General features: G+C 37.6%; 1 protein-coding gene across 1 annotated transcript in view; it reads left to right on the top strand.

Moving 5' to 3' along the window:
• Positions 1-24,724, top strand: part of LOC129774900 (protein sax-3-like) — a 379,654-nt gene that overhangs the window by 242,969 nt on the left and 111,961 nt on the right. The window contains exons 2-3 of the mRNA XM_055778957.1: positions 3,029-3,222; positions 17,109-17,211. Coding sequence (XP_055634932.1) covers positions 3,029-3,222; positions 17,109-17,211 — 297 coding nt within the window. The remainder of the gene's footprint in view (positions 1-3,028; positions 3,223-17,108; positions 17,212-24,724) is intronic.

The raw sequence follows: 24,724 nt of genomic DNA, 5'->3' as shown, positions 1-24,724 counted from the left end.
AACATTTTCATGTTTTCTTTGAAAAAACTACAACTGATCCTAATTTTGTTTAAAGCCAAGATTTTTTATGGTTTCTGGAATATAGGACATTTTTTGTATGGAGACCCCTGAAAAAATAATGTTTTACTAGTTACATTTTTGTGTGTAAATTCTCGCGTTTGACATATTCATGACATGTTTCTAAATAGCAAAAAGTTAGCAGAGCGTGTAAATCGTGATAATTTATGCATACGAATGTTACGAATTAAACATAAATAGTAATTTTTCAATGAAATACATGAAAAAGTTGTTGTTTGTTCTAAAAACTTTTCCTCTGTAGCGTTGCCCATCTTCCAATGTATTTTGTTGATGATTTCCTTAAAATTTATGTAACTGAGCCTGTAAAAATAAACGAATAATAAAAACAACGATGTGTTTGGTACTAGAGCCATAAATGCAGCCATTCCATGCCAAACCGATGTGGTTCTCAAATTTTCGTGAGAATTAGTAGTTTCGATAAACCCGTATTTTTTCAAATTTTTTATGATGGTGCCCATTCCTATTTTAGAGTGGTCCGAACAATCAATTTTTACCCCTTTTTATCCACTTTTAACTTTTGAACTACCGGACCGATTTTTAATTTGTTGATTTGTTGGAAATTGTATGGCCCATTCTAATCTATTTTTTCAAATTAAAAAAAAAGACAATATACTACATCGCTATCATGCCTTTAAGCAAATTTAGGGTTATTTGTAATTTAAAAAAAAACATGAAAAAGTTGCTGTTGGAAAAACTTTTTCCCGGTAAACGCACCCATCTTCTGATGTATAAACGACTTGTTGGAATTGTAAGGGCTATTCATTAATTTTTTTGAGAATTTAAAAAAATGTGTTTTGAGAAAAATGAATTCAAAATTTAAAAATATTTTTAAGCGAAATTTTTTTTAAATTTTGTTAATTTTTTATGAAAATTTTAACAATTTCCTACATTTTTTTATAACATCTAAAAATGCAGTACGCAACGCCGCTTTTTCTTATTACTGTTCTACCTACACAATATATGAGTTTATAGATTGCAGTGAATATACAAATGTGATCATTTTCATAACGCTTATCTGAATTGAATGTAGTTCAGTTTGATATGTCGATCACATGAATCGGTCCGGTAGTTCAAAAGTTAAAAGTGGATAAAAAGGGGTAAAAATTCGGACCACTCTAAAATAGGAATGGGCACCATCATAAAAAATTTGAAAAAATACGGGTTTATCGAAACTACTAATTCTCACGAAAATTTGAGAACCACATCGGTTTGGCATGGAATGGCTGCATTTATGGCTCTAGTACCAAACACATCGTTGTTTTTATTATTCGTTTATTTTTACAGGCTCAGTTACATAAATTTTAAGGAAATCACATCGTTGTTATCGTGAACAAATTCCTTTGCCTTTCGGTCTTGAAAACAGGGTGAATTGGGATAATTTGTTTTTGTGTCCATAATGTATTTCATTCTCTGAAAACTGCATAAAAATAACTTGATGAAGAAATAGATACTGCAAGAAGATAGTAAACATAAATAAAACCACTGAAAAATAGTTCCACAACCTATTAACGTTTCCTTGGGAAGTGTGAGGCATCTGTCTCTCCCAACTTACTACACCAACTTCTTCTACGTTAAGATATTACAATAACTGACACATGCGTCTTTCTCGAAAGAAGGAAATTCTTGTTCATTTTGTAATAAATCACCAAGAGTACATTGGAGATCGAAATACCAAATGTCTCCATTTTTCCCACACTCACCTTATTTTCCATGTGAATGAGATGCACTACTACCACGGTCAAGTGTAAGTGAACTCCTAATGAAAAAACTTCTTTTGTCTTTCGCCCAATGAACTCCCAAAACTTCCGACAGAAGATACCCGAAAAAACCCAGACGCTCACCTCCATAAATTCCTCCAGTCTGGCATCTCTGTGTGGTAACCGGCTTCGCACTTCGGTGCTCTCATTTTTCGAAATCAGCTTCCTGGTACACATGAGAGACTCGATTCGAGAATGGGTGGCGGATGCTTCTGTTATCCCTCCTCCCCCCTCGCTATGCAAATTTACGATAAAGAAATGTTTAATTTATTACTCAATTTCGAGTGGAAATTTATCGAACGTGGTGGTTTTTGCCAACCGCCGCCGCCGCTTCCCCTAACCATTATTCATTCCACCACCGATTGGATGGAGACGCGTGGTATCGGTTACCGTAAGAGTCTGCATCACGCAGGTTCGGATGGCAAAAACAACTCGAACCGGCAAACAAGTCTCGAGCGAGGGTAATTAACGTCATGAAAATTGAAATAAAAATTACATTCCTCCCCTAATAACCGGTAATTACCGTTCTTCTCGAGCAAATGTGATTTTTTTTCTTGCCCGCTCCGGAGTGCCCGTAATCGTAATTAAACGTAACTAACTGTGAACTACTGCCGGCATCAATCGAGCGAAAGGAACGAACGGAACGCTTGTCCATCAAACTCAGCTACGCCCCTCACTCACCGCCCCAGAAAAATGCTCGTGAGTCTTAATTACCCGGAGATTGGCATTCCAGTGTTGTTTTTTGCTGACATATAGCCTTGGGAGTTGACGCATGGGGCTAATTTTTAAGTTGCGTTCCGCTCGCAATTGGCTCGCAAATAACTTGGGCTGAATTTTCCACATATGTTCATGCCAAGAACGCAATTAGCGACACGATAGGGCACTTTGCTGGCCGTTTGTTTAAAATTCAATTTGTCAAAATCAATCACTCGAATCGGTGTAACTCTTGCCCTATTACGGGCGACAAACATTGTTTGTTTCCCGAAGAGATTGGGGGGTGTTTAAATTGCAGAGTGTTATTCAGCTGAAGGCTAACTTTTCGGACCACAGCTGTCCGTTTCCCAGCAACTGGTTTTGCAATTTGTTTTGATGGGTTCGTTAAAAATAACATCATCAGTCCCCGCAGCATCATCATGTGAAGGGCATCTAAATTAATGCTGCTTCCTCTTGTTCTCTTTTTTCTCAACAAACAGCGGTCCAGAATCCACGCATCATCGAGCATCCTATCGACACAACTGTACCTCGCCACGAGCCTGCCACTCTCAACTGTAAAGCTGAGGGCCACCCGCCACCCAGCATACAGTGGTACAAAGATGGAGCATCGCTTAAAATTCTGCCCGGGTCGCACAGGATATTCCTGCCGGCGGGTGGACTGTTTTTCCTGAAGGTAAGTACTATTGGTCGAGGTAGCCAGGAGGTGGTGCTGACCGTCGTCCAGCGAAGGCCTAGTGGGTGTGATTATAAGGATGATTTGGTGTTTTGTATTACGAGTAAATTAAAGGTTGGAAAAGAGCCGCATAGTACACAATTTGGTTCGCTGAGAAATGCCAGAACTTACACAATCATTCATAATTAAACTAGGACAGAGTCATTGTCATGATCGATTGTCGTATTTTTTTAAGTTAACTGAAAGATGTGTTTTTTAAATTAACAGATGCATGACTTCTCGTGTAAAACTTTCAAACACCGTCTCAAAATTATGGCTACCTAAATTAGAATTTTTTTTTTTTGATCATACACGATTAAAAGTCGAGTACAGGCAAACCTGTTTTGTGCGGTTGCTTTTTCTGCGTTTCTCATTTGTGTGACTGTTTAGGTGCAATTTTGTTATTTGTGCAATTAGTTTGCGTGATTCAACACCCGATGTTATAATAAAATCGCACAAAAAGTGTCACACAAACGAGAAATCACGCCAAAAGGGACCGCAAAAAACAGGTTTTCCTGTATGTTTAATAACGAACAATGAACTAACTCATGAAATATAAAACTTGGTGCAAATTCTACGGAATTGTTCTAATTTATGAAACATGTTTATGAACATGAATGTTTGCCATGAAAAAAGTTCACCTGCAATATATTCAGCTCAAATATGATTGCGATGATGTTGACCAAAAAGTTGGCATCATGGCATACAAATTTTCACCGAATGCGTGTAAACGCGTAAACTCATTGAGTGTAAGATATAATTTCCATTGCGGTTATTGAAACTAAAATTTTCAAAAAACATAGTAGGGGAATGGGGGGTATGCCCGACCCCCTAAGGAAAAGTATCGAACTAGACGTTTGCCATGAGATATAAGGAATATCAGTACATTTAAACGGTTATTTTCTCAAGTAATAGTCAATTTAAAAAACTGCCATAAAAATGAAGCTCATCAACCAGTGCGGGTGAAACCGGCACCCCATGGGGGTAACACCGGTACCCTACGGGGTAAGACCGTCATCTCAATTTCTCAATATATATACTTGGCAAAAGATGAACCAGTTTGAATGTGACAGTCGGCAAATAGAAGGTATTCTAATTCTAAATGTCGCTGTCGAGTATGATTCGGATCGTTCAACCGATTCCGGAGATATGGTCGGAACAAGTTCCGATGAACATGGAATATGGAGAAGAAATCACCAAACCACACCACAATTCAATTACAAGTTTAATCAAATCTAGGACCACATTGAACACTTACCGGTGGTCAGTTTTACTTCTTTCTTGAATCAATATCCGTCATACGACGCTTTTAATCACACTAGGATTCGACTTGAAATCACATAGAAGTATGAGTTCATGACTGTAGGTAAATTATTTCAGGTTTTTGTGATTATGATGGTAATAAAACTAATTAAATTATGTTTATTTGTAATTAGTTTATTATTTTCGTTATGACCATATAGCCATTATTTTTCGTTCAATGATGAAGTTCATTTAGTTTTATCGAACAGCTTAAATCCAACATTAAATTTACATGAGTAGTTCAATTCATAAAAAACAACTTACGAACAAGCGATTCCATTTCTCTCAGCAAGCTCGAAAGCTAGCTTCCGTACGTCAATCTTCGTGATGCCATAAAATCGGTTTTCTAGGTCAAGTAGGTGCTGCATGATCTCCGCTTCCTGCTCCACCGTAAATAGGGTCTTTCTTGGTTCTAATTTCGCGCTTACCACCTTCTGAAAAACGTGATCATGTAATGTAGACCTGGGTATTCCAAAAGTCGTGAAAGCACGTTTGATAGAAACTCCACTAGCAATAGCCTCTTTTGCAAGGGTGAGGTTCTCCTGGGACCAACTCCCTCGATTCGTTTTCCTTTGGTAGCTGCGAGGCATCTGAAATTGATGGAAAATATGTCTTAGACACCTTCAACTAAACGCAAACCATGCCGGGATCCCCCACTCAAAGGGTGACGGACTTACCCCGACAGCACACATTTTTTCAAGAAGACTATTTCTATTAACTAATTGCTTTAACTTACCTCAACTCGAATCCCAGTGATTGCTAACAATCCAGGGGACAAACTGTAGAGCAACGGAAAAGAATTTGAAACCGCGTTCAACAATAAAAGCTTAAACTTCACTGACGGAAAATTACATCCGGCTACATATCATCGGCATTCGAGTTTGTTTTGATTTATATTTTTACAATTGACGGATCATGTTGGGTTCGATGTGATTGAAAACGTCTAAAATAATAAATACTAACATGTATAGTATTCAAAAACGTAGTTAATCAGAGTTTTCTAGTAAAACTCAGGGGGTACCGGTCTTATCCTCAGTGGCGGGCTTACCCTCGCTTCCCCTACAGGTCGGACTCGATTATCCGGAGTATTTTATTTTTGATTTTCGGAAATTTTGAATAATTTGTATAATCATTCCATATTGAATAGCTAATATGGGTATCAAATGAAAGGACTTGACTAGTAGAATGCAAATCTAAGATGGCGGTCACTACAAAATGGCGGATTACATATTTTCTCAGAACCCCATCAATATGGGTATCAAATGAAAGGGCTTGACTAGTAGAATATAGTTATTTATGAAAAATTCAAAACTTTTAGGAAGAATTATATTTCTTAACCAGTCCGAACGATTTTTCCCAGTTAGTACTAATCTCTGGATGTGTTTTTGCGATAGGAAAATGAAATAGAATTGTTCAAAAGTTTTATATGAGCGAAAAATGCATAACGCTGAGACGTAATCTTCCAAGTTCATGTTCTTTCTTGTTATGGGCGCGTGTGAAGTTGTGCTAGTGTATTTGTTGTAGTACAATTCTCTGAACGAGCGTCGAAGTTCATCGAAGAAGTGTGCTTTTACACGGACACAACCAGGATGAAGAGCTAAGTTGTCTTTCTTTCTCTCTTTCTTTTGATATTTTCTCGGAGCAATGTACCATTCTGACTTGTATTTCGGACGGCTTCATGTTTCGGACACTCTGTAGTAATGCCTTGAAATACTTGACACCATGATGATATAACTATAAAATTATTATCACAATTGATTCTTTAGAGTAACCCTTTAGTTATATCATCGGGGCATTGGGCACCTTTGGTAGTTGTTGCGGAGTGTCCGAGGTGTGGGGCTGTCCGGGTGTGATTCAGAACGGTATTTCGTGTTATGGTGTTATGGTGCTGTTATGACTACATTTCTGCTCGCAGATTGATATGTCTGAAAACTGGTGGAGAGCAAGTTCGTGTTTTCACCGAGTGTCGTGAAATCGGATATCTCAACAGCACGAGCAGACATGTTGATGATGGACAGTTTGATGTTTTGCTATTTTAGTTGTTTGCAATTGATTGGTTCCTGGCTTCAGGTATCAGGTTCGGCTCATACTGCGGAGGTGTGCTTCAGTTTGAGATGTCTATAATTATTGTTTAATCGATTATGGATTCATAGTTGGGGCATTTTACAATAGTCCATTCATTCGTATAAATTACTATTCGATTTTCGAATGATCAAACGGCGAGCATTAACAAAAGGGTTATGATGCCATAATTTTTAAAAGTTACATTAAATTAATTTTCACCATAAACATCGAAGTGTATGATAATATTTTTTAAATAAATTGTATTGTATTTGTTGTTAAATTTATCAATTTATTATTTTTGCGGACGATTCGAGCACATTTTAAGGATGATGCAGATTGTGTTTATTTTAATGACGTACGATTTTTTTCCGTTCAAAATTATCTGTTCATCGAATGTTTTTGGGTTAACATATTTGTTTGGCGTTGTCTGCCGCTGGTGTCGCGGATTGGTTGTTTAGACTAAGGTTTTCGTAGCGACAGTGTCCTACCCGCAGTTGCAATCGGAACTCGATAAAGAATATGCTCGATGGTTTACGGAATATATAACAGGTCCGACTGATTTCTGATTTCTGTCAGTTACCTTCTCAGGTTTCCTAAGGATAACTTTTTTCCGTCACGAGTTTAATAAAGCGTACGAGCGATGAAAAACGGAAGAAATTGCCGGATCGATTGGTTGTAGAGGAGTTCTTTTGGCTCCCCTCTCAGGTTTCCTAAAGAAAATTTTACTCCGTCACGATTGGAGTTCTATAAACCGTTTGCGTGATGAATGAAGGAATATATCCCCGAGCCGATTAATTTTAGAGGTGTTCTCTCGGTTACCTTCTCAGGTTTCTTAAATATAACCCTCCATCGCTACGATTCAATGAAGACAACGCGCGTGGAATAACGGAATATTTCGCCGGACCAATAGTTTTTAGAGGCTTCTTATGACCTTCTCAGGTCAGAAAATATCTATGTACTACGCACGATGAATAACGAAATGCATGACCGGTTCGATAAGAATGTATATTTTCTTCAAATCTCTTTTCGCCGAATCGTTGAGAGTGCACGTTTTTAGAGTCACATCACTTACCGCAGTGAATCCTGATTTTTCTTAACCATTCCCACTAACAACTATCCCTTCCATGATAAACGCTAGGGAACTACGCTATAGAGGTGACCATTCTGGTCTTCGAGCGGCGAACATCATACTAACATTCCTACCCTTCTTCTGGTGACTGTAAGGACGTGGCCGACGTCGTTATTGACCATTTGTAGCTCGAATCATCGAAAATTGCACAGTCCCAAGCGTCATTCTATGTGTTCTTTGTGCAATTTGGTTGGTTTAGGTCAATCACGGAGAGCAACTTCGAATTGTACAGTCTACCCAAGCTCAAGCTCAAGCTATTACTTCAAATCCAATATGGCCACCACCACAAGATGGCGCCATATATATTTTTTTCACAACCTCATCAATATGGGTATCAAAAGAAAGTTCTCGACTAGTAGAACATAGTAGATAATGAAAAATCCAATTCCAAGATGGCCACAGTCCCCAAACAACTAATTACTTTTTAAATGGTTTCATTCAGCTTGACCTGTTTCTATGTATGTTTGAATGTTTGTAGGGTAGTCCCACATTGATAGAAAATTTACCCCGTTCCTGTTGGATGATTGATCTGAAATTTGGAACATACATTTGATTCTACTGTCATTATAAAACTGCGTATTCCATGATCTTGAAAAATTCAATTTGGCCGCCGCTAAAAAACGGCTGAATGGCTTGATTTGCAGAATACACTACACTATGAACAACATAGATTCGAAAAGGTCTCCGCCACAAAACGGTCGACTATGTATTTTTTTGCAATCCCCTCAATATTGGTATCAAATGAAATGATTTGGCTAATAGAATACAGTATATCATCAAAATATTCCGAAGAAAGTTAGGTAAGAAATAAAAATTTTAAATAATGTTTTGAATGATTTTAATGTAGAAAAGTGTACTAATGATACAGATAATTTACCAAAAACTAGAAAATAAAATAAGTAAAAAAACTTTTGAGGTTAAACGGTTTGATGTACTAAAATCTAGAAAATAATTAGACAAGCAGCAGTTAGTAGTTATCACATCCGTTCCTACATTAATCTAGAGCAATGATAAGACTAAAATAAAATCGTGGGGTATATGATGAAACAACTGACTGTGGACAATGAAAATCCAACGTTTATTTCTTACTTAATTTTCTTCGGAATATTTTCATGATGTACTGTATTCTATTAGTCAAATCATTTCATTTGATACCGATATTGAGGGGATGGCAAAAAATACATAGTCGACCGTTTAGTTGCGGCGGCCTTTTTGAATTTGTGTTGTTTATTATGTTTCGTGTTCTCCAAGTCAATTCATTCAGCCATTTTTCAAGGAGAGCCAAATTGAATTTCAACAGGAACGGGGTCAATTTTCTATTAATGTGGGACAACCCTACAAACATTCAAACATACATAGAAACAAGTCAAGCTGAATGAAACCATTTAAAAAGTGATTTGTTGTTTGGGGACTGCGGCCATCTTGGAATTGGATTTTTCATTATCTGCTATGTTCTACTAGTCGCGAACTTTCTTTTGATATTGATGAGTAGCGGCCGTTATCTTGGATTTACATTTTTCATAAATAATTCTGTTCTACTGGTCAAGACCTTTCATTCGATACCTATATTGATTACGTTTATCGAGAGAAAGTTCCTTTTTTTATGACTCGATTATCCGGAGGATTCGATTATCCGGAGTGAAAAAAAAAATTGTAAGGGGTTGTATCTAGGACACGACCGCATATATTCGACGTATAACTACTCAATTATATTACGCAATCCACTTGTGTACCACTTCGAATATTATTTTAGAATGCACCGAAATTTTTGTAATAGATTATGTTCTTCGTTACAAATAAATTTGATGAACGTCCTTTTACGTTTGATATGATGCCTTCTTCTTGAATGGCGTTAACGTTCTCTGTGGAACTTTTGCCGTCTCAACGAATGCATTAACTAGCGTCATTTATTAATACTTAGTTGAGATTTCTTAAGCCAAATGACACGCCTTGAATGTATTCCGAGAGGCAAGTTCTTGAATACGCGTGACCACAGTGCAAGTCGAAGGAAATTTCTTTGACGAAAAATTCCCCGGCCAGAACGGGAATCGAACCCGAACACCCGGCATGATAATGTTAGACGCCAACCACTCGGCCACGGGTGCACACTTGATATAATACCTAGGACTACCAAAATATGTGAACGGAAGAATTGTCAAACGATCATTGCATTTTATATTTCCCTCTGAAATTATTGCACATCTCATGTTTACGTAGTTCTCGAACCACGAAAGTTTATTCACCTCTAGTATCTGAAATGACGATTTTCCCAGGCTTTTCAGTTTAAAAGTACGTTTTTGAGAAACATATTCCAGTCTGCACAACGACAAGAGAGTACAAAAGTACTCAACACCAAAAAGTACCCCCGACTTGCATGTATTTACAAAGCGGATTCCCCCAGGCACATTGATATTGAATTCCGTGTTAGGGAAACACAGCTCGGTGGGAACAAAAATACCCCTGACTATCATTTCTGGATTTCAACTGGTACATCGATTTTAAAGTCTGTGTTGGGGAAACCGTAAGTCGGGCCAATCAAAATTTGGCAGTAAGGGCGTTTGGATAACGCTTGACATTTTACAGTTATTCAATTGTTCATCTCATAAAAAATAATATTTTATAAATTGTGATAGACGCGTAGAAATATTTCCTATCAATTGATGCAAACATCTTTCCTATCTGTTTAGAAATGTTCGAGTTATAAGCATTCGAAATACGGGTAGGGTTAGCACACAAATCGGCAGATCAAATGTATGGGAAAAAAGAAAGTTTCTCCAGTTTTCATGAATTTAAACCCTTTAGAAATTAGCGAATTGTAATGTATAGCATATCAAACAAATCTTAGAGAATTCTCGATTCGATTGGTATGCAAATCATGAGAATTCGTTCACAGTGAAAATAGCTATTAACGTTAACTTTATTTCATAAAAACGTGACCCGTTTTCTGATTTGGCACAATTCCTGAAAGACGTAGTTCTACATCAAAAAAAATCAATACTCCGGATAATCGAGTCCGACCTGCAGTACATTGAGGTGAATGTGGCATTCAGGTGGATGTTGCATTCGGGAAAATGTTACATTCGAGTGGATGCTGCATTCCGGTAAATAGTCATTCGAGTAGATGATTCGGTAGCCTGTCGCTTTCGGGTATTTGTTACATTCGGGTGATTGGATTTCTGGTGAATGTCTTCCGAGTAGCTGTTGTTCGGGTAAATATGACACAATCATTCCCGGTATATGTTTGATAGAATGTATACCGTTTGTAGCGTTCTCAACCGTTTCATTAACGAAAGCCTATGCAATCAATCTACCGATCGAGCGTTCCTATAGAATTAGAAGGCCTTCATCTAAGGCAGGGGTTTTCAAATGGTGCTCCGCGGGAAATTTGTGCTCCGCGAAGTTATAGCAAATGCTCCCGCCTGAAAACCCACTTTGAAAAAAACAATTCTTTAATTTCATTGCACTGGGCATATAGTGATTTATCTTGTTTATTCCGGGTCAGATGTCGTGTAGCTGCGACTCGAAACCGAAATAGAGTTGTTCACAGTTGGGTAATGTTAATGTAAATAAGATTTGTTTTATTGATTAAAATATGCAGGTGCTCCGTCAAATTATTTCGCTATAAAAAGTGCTCTGCCATAAAAAAAACTGAAAACCTCTGATCTAAGGTATGAATCACAGAATTCCACAAAATCATGCCATATTTGTTCAAAATTTGAAATTTCTTTCATAGTGTCGTGATTTTAAATCCGGACACTTTTTTAATCATGCTTTTGAATCCAGACACGTATTTTTTGCAATTCTTTGAGAGAAATTATTCATTAATTATTGTAGAACTTATTAACGGGTGCGTCATAAGTAGCGGGACTGAATGGAAACACGTTTGGTACAAAAGTTTTTTTTATTGATTCAATTATTTATTGTATTTTCACACGATGATCACTACAAGATGGCGCTATACATATATATTTGCGAAATCCTATCAATATGAGTATCAAATGAAATGGCTTGATTAGTAGAATACAGTAATTTATGAAAACGGATTCATTATGATTGTTGTAACAGATGATATACTAAAAGCTAGAAAATAATTAGACAAGTAGCAGTTTGTGGTCATCCCACCCCTTTCTTCATTAATCTAGGGCAGCTATACTCAACCTGCGGCCCGGCAGGCTTTTCTGGTTGGCCCATCTGGTGTTACTTTATTTTGAACTATTTTTAATGTGTAACAATAACGGAAACCAATGAAATCATCACCTATTTTTGACGTAGGACTACGTCTTTCATTTCTATACCGGGGTGTAAAATCAAAGTTTCGAAAACGAGAGCGTTACGCCGGAGACCGAGATTTTGAGTGTTAATAGCTCCTAAACAACTGAACGAAATGGTATGATAAACACTTCATTCGAAACATAAAGTGTCTACGCGTTCTATACTTGTTACTTTCTGATCCAAAAACTTGTTTCAATAGTCTTAAATTTGCTTTCAAAATAGGCTATTGCAATCACCAATCGGTATATAAGCGAGCGCCGCTCGGAAATCCACTCAGTTCTAATTGAACAGCGATTGGAGCATGTTGTCGCTGTTGTGGTGAAGCTCTTCATTTATCATGAAAGCGCGGATGAACGGTGTCACCAAGAGCCTGTTTGTGCACCTTAGGCCAGAAGGGAATCCATCAGGAGGAGAGTGATGCTACAAACGGTTCCCCGGGAAGATCTCGAAGCAGCCGCTACACACACACACACATACACGCACGGAATTCTTTCCGTTTGGATCGAGAAAGATCCGGAAAATAATCTGCCAGTTCCTCTAGGAATTTAAAAATACATTCATGTGAAAGAGTTTATTTGAATGTTTTCTATCCATGTAACACTGTGACCAAATATGTTTCAATCAAGTGCTATTAACAGATGGTTATCGAGTTAGCATTAACCACTGGTGGGCTTCCAGTATCGAGGAAAATGTGGACATATCTAATCGTTACTGAAAATAATCTGCCAGTTCCTCTGGGAATTTAAAATTACATTCATATGAAAGAGTTTATTTTAATGTTTTCTATCCATGTAACACTGTGACCAAATACATTAGGTTTTGTGATTTTTCAATCAATCGCAATCAACAGGATAGCTTCTGAAGATTATTCTTCCCCATCAGTAGGATATTTCCGTATCCAATATTGGATGCATAAAACCTTGTGCCTCCAACGTAACGCTCTCGTTTTCGAAGTTCTCCAAATATTCATTCATTCAGAATGAATTCAGATTCAACTTCATACAAATGATCTCTAAATCAACGATAGTCCTACGTCACCCTTGCGGTTATACCATAGATATAACCCACTTCCTGTTTTTTACGTAGGGCTATATCTTTCAGTAATGGTGCAAAATCAGGAAACAGAACACGGTTTTATGAAATAGAAATAGAAAATTCAGCGTTTTTTAATTTATCGAGTATAAACAAGCTATTCGCGATTTCACAACATTCATGATTCAGAATTTAGTTTAGTTTTCCAAATAGGCTTTTTTTTCAAAGTTAAAGCCGAATAAATGAAGTTTTAAAGCCTCTATAATTAGAACTTGCAGACCGCAGTCTTTCTCAATACTGATTTCAGACAAAGTTGATTTGTTCGATAGAAAGGACAAATGAAAGACTGGTATCCACATAGTGATGTATGTTCGGTGGAGACACTGTGTTGATTTTCACGCCGTCTGGTGGAGAGTGTTTCTTGATTTTTGCACCACATCATTCTTGCATCTGTACTGGAGTGCAAGTTGAAAATTTCAAAAACGATATGTAACATTTGGGGAGCAAGGATTCGAGCATTAACATCTCTTTGCCAGTTGAGAGAAGTGGTATTACAATTACTTTCAAAAGATAAAAAGTGTATAAGTAATGTTTGTTAATTATTGACCTAATTTTTCACAGCTTTAAAAGCCAACAAATGAAATCACAAAAATCAATATGTTTTGGTGAAATCATAAGAACTCAGTAAATGATGCATGTCGGCGGATGGCCGTGAAAGTTGTATAAATATCGTGCTTACCCTGGCTGGTTCCAGTTTCTGTATTGCTACCATGTTGAACGAACGTGCAGAGCTTGCCCAAGTTAAGCATAAAAAATATTAAAAATATAACCAATCTTCACATAACGGTATGAAAACCAACATGGTGCGAGTTTTCATACAGATATGTGGAGATTGTTGCGTATAATTGAATCACACAAATTATTGAATTTATGGTGGAAGAGAGATTCTGTAGATTTGGAAGCGTGTTCGGATTTATTGGTGTAATGATGATGATGTTTTGAATTATAGAGGCTCTCTCAGATTCTCAGACTTCCTCAGTTAATACGCCTCTAGCCTTGAAAAAGGCCAATTTGGAAAACTAAATAAAACATTCGGCCTTGACAAAGATCATTTGGAATGCTGCCGCTGTCGCTGCCAAATGGTCACTAGCAAGATGACTAATAAATCGTGAATGATTTAAAAGTGACATTCCGATCGATCAATTAATTTTTCGTGAATTCGAGCATTGTTTCAGGGTTTAAAATGTCATCAAAGTGCAACGCATTTGAAGCCGGGTGTGAAAAAGCTATTTTCAGCAGTGAGTGCTGTGTTCTTCTGTGGAAACTGGAAGTTTGCGAAACATTCGCAAACAATGAAACCTCTCCCTCACTGAGATCATTCATTCAACGGCCCTCAGTGCTACTAAATATTTGTGCTAAAAAGTTTCATTCTTGAATTACTATAATGTTTGTTTTTCGGCATTCATCATTCCTACGTTAACAATGCGGTCGTGTCTTAGACACAAGCGGCCCGCGACACCATGACTACCACGTGTTTGTGGCCCATCTGAAAAAAAGGTTGAGTATCGCTAATCTAGGACATTGATGAGACTAAAATAAAATCGTGAGGCATGTAATGAAACAACTTACTGTAGATAATGGAAATCTGACGTGCTCATTTTGGGTTTGCATTTTCTATAAATAACTTTACTAGTCAATCCCTTTCGTTTGATACCCATATTGATGGGGTTCCGAGAAAATATGTATTCCATCATTTTGTACCGACCACCATCTTGGATTTATATTTTCCTTCAATAATTATATTCTACTAGTCAAGCACTTTCATTTGAAACCCACAATGATAAGGTTTGGAAAAAAATATATATGCCGCTATTTTGTACTGGCGGCTATTTTGCATTTGAATTTTTCATAAATAACTGTGTTCTACTAGTCAAGCCCTTAAGTAAAAATAACTGTGTTCTGCTAGTCAAGCCCTTTTGTTTGACACCCATATGGGTGGGGTTTAGAGAAAATATGAAATCCGCCATTTTGTAGCGGCCGCAATTTTGGATTTTCAAGATCATGAAATACGCAGTTTTATAATAACAGCAAAGACAAAGGTGTGCTCCAAATTTCAGATCTATCGGTCAACAGGAAAGGGGTTACAAACAGCGCTACAAAGCTACAAAGTTACCCACGTACATACGAACGGGTCATTTAATCGACCCCATCCTGTACACAGAAGAGTTTTGCGATTTCCCGGATCGAAAATCTTTGCTCCACACTCCATACTCCATACTAAGGCTTCTAACATACCCTTATGCAACTTCTTCAATGAGAAATTTAATCGTCAACTTTTGACCGTCCGGATTTAAAATCGTTTTCTGAATGTGCTTTTTATTCCGGACCCGGGTTCGTGAAATTCACATTGATTTTTGATATTTGACATTCTTTTTTTAACAGTTAGGTACTATGTTTGATACTAAACTAAATTGACACAATTGTAACTATCAGTTACATTAATTCAACATGCAAAAAATGTCATGGTTTTGGCATAAGATTTAATGTAATGGAAAAGTGTCCGGATTAAAAAGCGTCCGAATTCAGAAGCATCACTCTATGTGATTTTTTTTTCATTTAGTTAGAGACGAATGAACTGCAAAACTTGAAGTCTTTTAAAAACAAAGAATGAAAGAATTCTTTCATTTAGAAAATAGACCTTGAACTTTTCTTTCTGAAAAGTTGTTTTATTATTACACTGTTTCATTTTATCAATATATGTTTTGAGTTTCTGATACACTCTACATCTCTAAATATTTAACTATCCAAAAACTGGTTATCAGAATGGAAGATAGAGTACAGTACTTCCAGTCAAAAGTAGCCGTCCAAAAATCAATTTATCATTTTATAATACAAATTTATCTTTAACGAAAGGTCACATAAAAGCGTAAGATCTCTTTAGTAATCAAGACACGAATTCATAAAATATATCTAAAGTGACCACCCATATCAAAATGGAGCAGAAAAGCATCCCATTGAGAAGAATTTATGGACTAAGCCCAACATCACCCAACTCGTGGCATCCTCGAAACAATAAGCTACACGAAAGCACTTATACTGCTAAAGTCAAATTCGGTGGGGAAATGAAACCAAGTTAACTTTATGGCGATGTAAAAATTGAATCCATGTTACGTTAAACCGGTCTGACTCGTTGGCTGAAGCATCGGAGATTCCGCCGGGAGGAAAGAAAATTAGAACCATCTTAACTTTTAATTGCTAGGATTAGTTGCTGCTCCCGGGAACGAATCCCTCTCCCCGGTAGGTTTGTGGATCAATATTTAAAATGCGTTGCTCAAAATCCACCTCAATCCAGCGTACACTTTTTGGTGTTCAATTTTTAGCTTATCTTCAATCATCACCTCGAAACAGCAAGCGAAGCGGGAACCAGAATGTCCCACTGCAGGCACTCCCAGCCGGAAAGGCAACCATAATTCTTCATTAAATATTGACTTGCCATAAAATTTTTAATCATTTTTCGTCCGCGTCACCGCAAAAACCGCCATCCCCATATCTATTCCAGGGACACGAGAGGAAAAATTGGACCGAATTATGCTTAAAAACACACGACCCCTTTCACGCTGTTTGGCTTTGGGATATAACAGTTAAAAAATAAAGCCAAGCAACCGTTCCATCCGATCCTGCTGGGAAGGACCGGGATGTGAGTTTAATCTTTTATGAAATAATTTTAATTTTAATTTAACAAATATTTACACCTCCTGTACGACGATAGGGGACACTTTACCTTCCTGACGGAGTGGGGTATCCAAATTGTTGTGGCATTTTAAAGCGCATGTTTAAAAAAGGGAAGAAGTTTTTTGCATACAAATATCGTGAATTGATCTTGTTGAGTAAACTTTCAGTAGTATCATTTCCCGTTACCCACCATTTACAACACAAGAAGAAAAAAACTTTTATTATATCCGAACATATTCTACAACCTCTATGAAAAACTTTTCCGCTTTCGTTGGTTCATTTTTGCTCATCCCCTCCATTCGCTGTGTCTTTGCAGGTTGTTAATTCTCGCCGGGAAAGCGATGCGGGGGTGTACTGGTGCGAGGCGAAGAACGAAAACGGAGTGGCTCGCAGTCGAAATGCCACCCTCCAAGTAGCAGGTGAGTTTTACCAGTATTTCGTTCCGGCAAATGTCCCCCATTGGCAGCAGCAGCAGCAGCAAAAGTGCGATGTGCATCGTTGCTTTTCCTGTAGATTTTACAGCTTCTTTCAAAGAGAACGTTCGCCGTGAATTGTTCACTTCTGTAGGATTAATCTAAGTTTTCCCCGAAGCGACGTATAGCGGCGGAAACATTTCGAGAAATAAGATATAAATTACTTGAAACGAACTGTGGACGGTTGCAGGCTTATAAGGGCAGGGGGTGAGTGTAGGATTAATTTTTGCCCTCTTGATGCTTCGTTAGATAAAATTTTACCGCAGGGATGAAGCTACCGCGTCAAGCAGCTTTTCTTTTAGAACTAGGCAAGTGATGCTGTTTTATTTCTTTTTTTTGTCATAGATGTTATTCTCAGCCGAGTCTATAGAGAATCTACTGGTAATGACAGTCATTTGCTTCGATGAATATTAATCTTTGGTTATTGAAGCGCCTTCTGTCATCGTCCAGGAAACTAGGTTTCATGTACAGTCATCGTTTAGATAAATGACCCATGGTAATTTTTTTTTCAAATTTCTTCTAAACATTCCATGCATACATAGAAAATAACAAGTAGAGTTTGATATATCCTTTATAGAATTCTTTGTGAGTTCCATTCGTGAACGATAAGGAACAAGAAAGTTCCCATGAAATTTTGAAAATGGATTTTTTTTTCGATGATAAATGACTTAAAATGCATAAAACGTTGAGAACGAAACAAATTTTTGGCCGAAAATTGACCTTCTTAGCCTGAGTGGCAATGAAGGTATGGAAAATAAAATAATTATCGAATTTAAAGAACCGACCATGTACATTTTGTTTATTGGCCCAAAAAAATACCTGTGCAAAATTTCAGCTCAATCGGACATGATTTAGGGGTACCTCAAAACGCTCAAACTTTTGATTTCGATTTTCCAAATTTCATGTATCTAAACCCAACAGCCCCTTCCCATCCTTGTAAGATTTTCGAGGATCAAAAAATCAAAACTTTGAGCTCTTTGAGGCACGCCTAAATCATGTCCGATTGAGCTGATACTTTGCACAGGTCATTTTTTTGGGCCAATAAACAAAATGCACATGGTCGGCTTTTAAAATTTGACATGACCATTTTCGCTGACACATTTCTTCAAAAAAGACCCATTCGGATAAAACTTTTTGCATATGCAAATTCACTCCAATTCATCTCCATTCATTCAGATTCAGTCGTTTAATTTGCTCTTGGCTTGGCTCATGTTTTTACTCTGGAATCCTGTTTTTGACGTAATGATGCTAATTATTTTTTTAATGCTGATGCATACACAGAGGTAAGGTTGCCAACTATAATTTGAGAAAATCAGGAAGAATGAAAATTAAAATCAGGATAAATCAGGATAGCTCATATTGGGTTGTCCGAAAAGTTAATGTCGATTTTTGGGAAAACAAAAACATCATTTTCAACCAACGCATTATAATTTAATTTTATATCCATAATTCTGTTTCTCAATTTTTCGTCATCTTTCACACAGCTTAAATATTCTATCCTCCCAGAACATGTTTACTTCCTTGTCGAAAACCGCTGCGAGCCATACATGTGAGAAACAGATTGCTTGGTAGTAGTTAATAATATAGAATCCATTCCAAATCCCACCAGAAACAGAGTATATCTTCCTTTGGGCGAAGACCGGATGTGTAAAAGAATTAATAAGCATGGAATGAATCCTCGCATGAGTGGAAATGCTAGTGTTTCGTCTGACTTTTTAATCGTTTATATTTTGACGTAGGATTACGTCTTTCGGGAACATATTGGAGTACAAATTGAAAATCGAAATCAAGTACATCGTGAAAATTGTACAATTCCAAACGCTTATTGTTCAGTCATTTCACGACGAATTTTGAATTGACGACACATGCGGCGGGTCCCTAACAGAGACATCAAAACCAAGCTGCCTGGGGGAAATCGGCATTGCAAATATATGCAAATCGGGAGAATTTTTATATCGTAAAATTGTATATGGTAGCAGTTGTGTTAAAAATATATATAAAAAACTTGATATATGAAACGATTTATTTCAGTTTTCATAAATAAAAACCAAGGTGTGTTCCCACTCAAGAACGGGTCGTTTGGTTTATGCTGTCTGGTTTGTTGTGTTTATACGGCGAGGAAAATTAGAAAAGTGAAGAAAAAGAGATTTCCCATATGCTTTACATATAGTATTAGGTGTTGTTAGTACAATTAAAATTCGCATTGGGTTGATTAAACACTCAGAAAGTAAAACTTATAAAAGAAAATTACCTTTTCCATTTCAAATATGTTTTCTCTATATTAAAGAAACATGTTTTTACTGATGAGAAAAATTGATAATTGTGTTCGGTATTGGTAATTATCTTATATTACATTGGTGAGTTATTTTTCTATATTCCATCCATACATATCACACCCGTGGCCATCCATATATTAGTGCACCCGTGGCCGAGTGGTTAGCGTCTCACATTATCATGCCGGGTGTTCGGGTTAGATTCCCGTTCTGGCCGGAGGATTTTTCGTCAGAGAAATTTCCTTCGACTTGCACTGTGGTCACGCGTATTCTAGAGCTTGCCCCTCGGAATACATTGAAGGCGTGTTATTTGGCTTAAGAAATCTCAACTAAGTATTAATAAATGACGCTAGTTAATGCATTCGTTGAGACGGCAAAAGTTCCACAGAGAACGTTAACGCCATTCAAGAAGAACATATCACAGGAGGCATCTCGTCTAGGATCACAGAGGGCGGTTTTCATCATATGTCGTTCCTTCAGTATCTTTTATCTGATACGCACCAACCAACGACTGTTTACCATTCTTCTGTCATCGTCACTCGATACTCAAAACGGCCTTTTTCAGGGCCACCAAATTATTATCAAAGAGTTTAACGATGTAATTCTTCAAACATATCCAAGATCAACAGATAGCCTAACGGAATCCTACGTCAACCATGCGGTCGTGTCTTTGACACAACCCTCATGTGACTTTTTTCAGAAACACCTACAGCATCACTACAGACAATTGCAGAGAAATCAATATTCAAATTTTCACTGAAATCATCATCCGTGCATTGGATCATGGATGAAATCTTTACTCAACAAAAGAGGAAAGCATACCAGCAGTGGAAGACTTGTTGATTTTTTCCTAATTTTGATGATATTTAGTACGATTATAGATTAAAGTTTATTCTACTTTGAATCAGACGATCTAATTACATATAAAATCTTTTTATGTTCACTGTGAAATCAAAAATTTTCTCTTGAGTAATTTTACACTCTGAAATGTATTCCTACATTAATAACTCTGGGGATACATCTACATACACATACCCCTCAATGAAGCAACGTTGTTCCTCAAACTTAATCTCGTTGTAATTTTATAAATTCGTTAGACAATCTGGTTTCATGAAATTTTCTAGCACTGTTTTGGGAAGCCACGAAACAATTGAGGGTAGAGATAAACAAAGTTAAGTACAAAATTTAACTTAATGCGAACCGGAGAACTTTCATGACAGAAAACTTTGGCATTGGAACCAGTATATTTATTACGAATAATGTAAAGAGCGCAAAAGTCAGGAAAAATCATTTCAGAAAAAATCAGGATAAATTGAGTATTCGTCAGGATATCAGGGAGCGTGCTCAAAAATCTGGGAAATCCTGAAAAATCAGGAAGGTTGGCATCTCTGCACAGAGGCTTTGACCGATACAAAGGAAGAATGGAAGATATCGCAAACAATAATGGTGCATTTTTTTTCGATGAAAGCACCATGTCGATGAATGCCTCTGTATTTTTGTATCACACTCAAACATATTTTTTTTCATCCGTTGCCGAATGTAGATTGGAGTGTTTTCTGTGCGGTTTTACGGTGTGATTATTCTGCGGAAACGGAAGCAGAAGAGGAACTAAAACTGTAATAGATCTCCGTGTTTATGTGGTAAGGGCGCTCGTTGCTGAAGCTCTACTCCTCCACAATTCATTGAATTCCGTCCGATAAGGACATTGGTCATCTTCGCCGCAATGAACGCGCAGTGTAGTTGTGTTTTCTTAAATACTCCATTTCCTTCAAATGAATTTTAATCAATGTTTCAAAACAGTGCAATTTTGTTCGATGGAAACACCGCGTCGATTTTCATGCCGTCTGATTGAGAATGCTTTTTTTTATTTTTGCATCACACACACGCACATGCTTTATTCTGCAAAAATGGTTACAAATTTAGTATTCAAAATATTGCCCATCGTTAGTCACAACTTTTTACCATCTTTCTAACAATTCACGGATACCTTTGCGAAAATTGTCGGCTAACCACGAATCGATCCAATTTTTGACTTTGTCAAAATTGGAGAAATGCTGGTCAACCAGGCCATGTTGCATCGATCGAAAAAAGGTAGTAATCGGATGGAGCAATGTCTGGAAAATACGGTGGGTAGGATAGGACCTCCCATTTCAGCGTTTCCAAGTATGTTTTGACCGGTTTCGCGACATGCGGCGGGGTTTTGTCGTGCTGCAAAATAACTTTATCGTGTCTTTGATCGTATTGTGGCCGTTTTTCCTTCAGTGCACGGCTCAAACGCATCAATTGTTGTTGGTAGAGGTCCCCCGTGAAGGTTTCATTCGGTTTCAGCAGTTCATAGTACACCACATCCAGCTGGTCCTACCAATAACCTTCTAGCCGTGAATATTCCGCGCGGCCGTCTATGTTGATACATGGCCGGGGTATCTATCGATGCCTGCCGTTTAGGATTGTCGTAATGGACCCACTTTTCATCGCCAGCAAAGATTCGATGCAAAAATACCTTTCTTTTATGCCGTTGGAGCAGTTGTTCGCACGTGAGAAAACGGCGTTCGACGTCTAGTGGCTTCAATTCATACGGCACCCAATGTCCTATCCTTCGGATCATACCCATTGCTTTTAAACGATCGGATATGGTTTGCTGAGCTACTCCAAGTGTATCTTCAAGTTCTTGTTGCGTTTGTGGCGGATCTTGATCGAGTAAAGCCTCCAATTCTTCATCTTCAAACTTTTTCGGCGGTCCGGAACGTTCTTCGTCTTCCAAGTCAAAATTGCCACTTTTAACCGTGCAAACCACGTCTTAAACGTTCGCTCAGTTGGAGCTTGGTCACCTCAAACTTCCACCAAAATGCGATGACTTTCCGCAGCTTTTTTCTTCATATTGAAGTCATGAAGTTTCACTCCCCGCAAAAACACTCTCGTTGGTACGAAATTCATATTCGAAGTTTTTTACGCTTCAACTTTTTGACACATACAGAAAAGACGCGCAATGACAGTAGCTTTCCATCGAATGTCTGGAAATTTGATTCACTGGAAAAATAATCGAGTTACGCCATCTGTTGTAAAACCGAAGAAACTTACCGTCACACCTAATATATCCCATGCGTGTTATTTCACAAATAAATCTCAACTATGTGCAAATTAAAATCATGCAAGTAATAAAACGTTAACGAAGGTAAATGTCGTTGGAGAAGAAGAAGTAGAAGAAGGATTAGGAATCGATATCAATCCGAAATGAAAAACTATTGGAGGGTTCTATCTGCTGTATAACCGCAAGGGCGACGTAGGACTATCGTTGATTTAGTGATCATTTGTTTGAAGTTGCATCTGAATCAATTCTCAACAAATGGTTGAATTAATATTTGTGGGGGGTGGAGTTGGCTTTTCGAAAACGAGAGCATCACGTTGGAGGCACAAGGTTTTGGGTCTCAATATCTCTTTGTCGAGTGAACGAAGTGACATGGATATCACTCCATTCGAATGATAAAATGACTACGAGTTGTATGCCTTGAAACCAAACTATTGGCAGAGTCGAATGAACTGAAGAAGTTTCATATCTCTATAATTCAATACAACAACAAATTTTTGAAATTATCATTCTACATAAATGTTGCGCTCGCTCTTCCTCCCTCATAACACCCACTTCCCGTTTGAGAAATTGTAGAGTGAACATCGTTTGCCGGCGAGCATCGAGTAAAAATTAATTGTTTTCCTTAAGTTTTTTTGTACCCCAAATAAATTGCCGAAAGACGTGATCATACGTTGAGCGCACTTGATTGAAAAAATTACTAAACGAAATGTATTTGTTCACAGTATTATATTTGTTCGCGCACAACTGAATATATTTTACAGAGATCGTTTTGCCGTCGGTATCCGAGACCTGTTCTATATCCCCTATACCGCTGTTCTACTATCAGCTGTTCTTCGTATCAGCGAAAGTACTATCAGAGGCAATCTCAAAAACTGTTCTCCAGAGAGACTTGATCACTCCGTGTGTGAAAGCTGGATGTGAAACAGTCCAAGCGATACCATGTGGATAAAAAGGTATATATTGCTTGGCTGTGTGGATCGCATTCGATAGGGATGCTTTGAATTTTTTTCGGCGCAAACAATATTATGAATGGAAAACAAAGTGAATTTTTTCGCTTCAAAATTATTCACAGTTCTAAGAAGAACTGGATTTGATCAGCAGAAAACGAAATTCCTCGTGCTGTGCTCCGAACCCTTCTGCTGCTAACTGTGGCATCTTTTTTTCAGCTTCTGTGCAACGGTTTTCGATGGCTTAGTTGATTTTTTCCGCTGTACCGGCAGTAGCAGGAGCTTTCTTCGTGTTGCTCACCTTCTTCACAGTATTAATTTTGAATATTTTGGCAGCGGTAGCTGTTTTATTTTCCCTGGTAGAAGTGATGACTTCGTTTGGGTTTCTTCTTGGCAATCGAGGCTACTGTTTTATTGTTTTAAATTATTAATAATAATGTCAATGATATGTTATTTTCTAATAAGTAACTATTTTACATTACGTGTTAAAGAAAATATGTGTGCTTACAGAACAAAAAAGAATGGGTTAAGCCACATGAACATTTAAATGAAAAAACTAGAAAAAAGAAAATGAGTGTCGCGTGGGAATATATAAAAAAAACTGGGAGCAATTGACCTCAAGCGTGCCAACAAAAAAGGCTTGGCCATAGAGGCTCAGATTGGGAATCGAAGTGTTGCGGGAGGTTCTTCTGATCACTGTTACTTCTCAATTATTCAAAAATTATTAAATTCATTAGGAAAAGTAATGTGAACAATTTTACTCTCATTGACAAATCGTCAATCGATAATGAGTCTACCGCTTCTCACATCACAGCTTACACACGCAAACTCAATATATTGCTGCTCTCATTTCATCTATATACATGAAAATGGATTTCTGTCTGTCTGTCTGTCTGTCTGTCTGTCTGATTCTTATGGACTCGGAAGCTACTGAGCCGATCGACATGAAAATTGGTATGTAGGGGTTTTTGGGGCCGGGAAACGTTTTCATGATAGTTTGAGACCCCTCCTCCTTCTTTAAGGGGGGGGCTGCCATACAAATGAAACACAAATTTATGCATTACTCGAGAATTAATCAAGCAAACGAAACCAAATTTGGCATGTGAAGGGATAAATGCAATGTGCATTTATGCAATAAATGTTTTTACGGT

The sequence above is a fragment of the Toxorhynchites rutilus genome, chromosome 3 (genome assembly GCF_029784135.1).
Source record: "Toxorhynchites rutilus septentrionalis strain SRP chromosome 3, ASM2978413v1, whole genome shotgun sequence".
NCBI classification, from domain to species: domain Eukaryota; kingdom Metazoa; phylum Arthropoda; class Insecta; order Diptera; family Culicidae; genus Toxorhynchites; species Toxorhynchites rutilus.
Note: the sequence above shows the minus strand (reverse complement) of the source record. Positions and strands in the feature narration are given on the sequence as shown.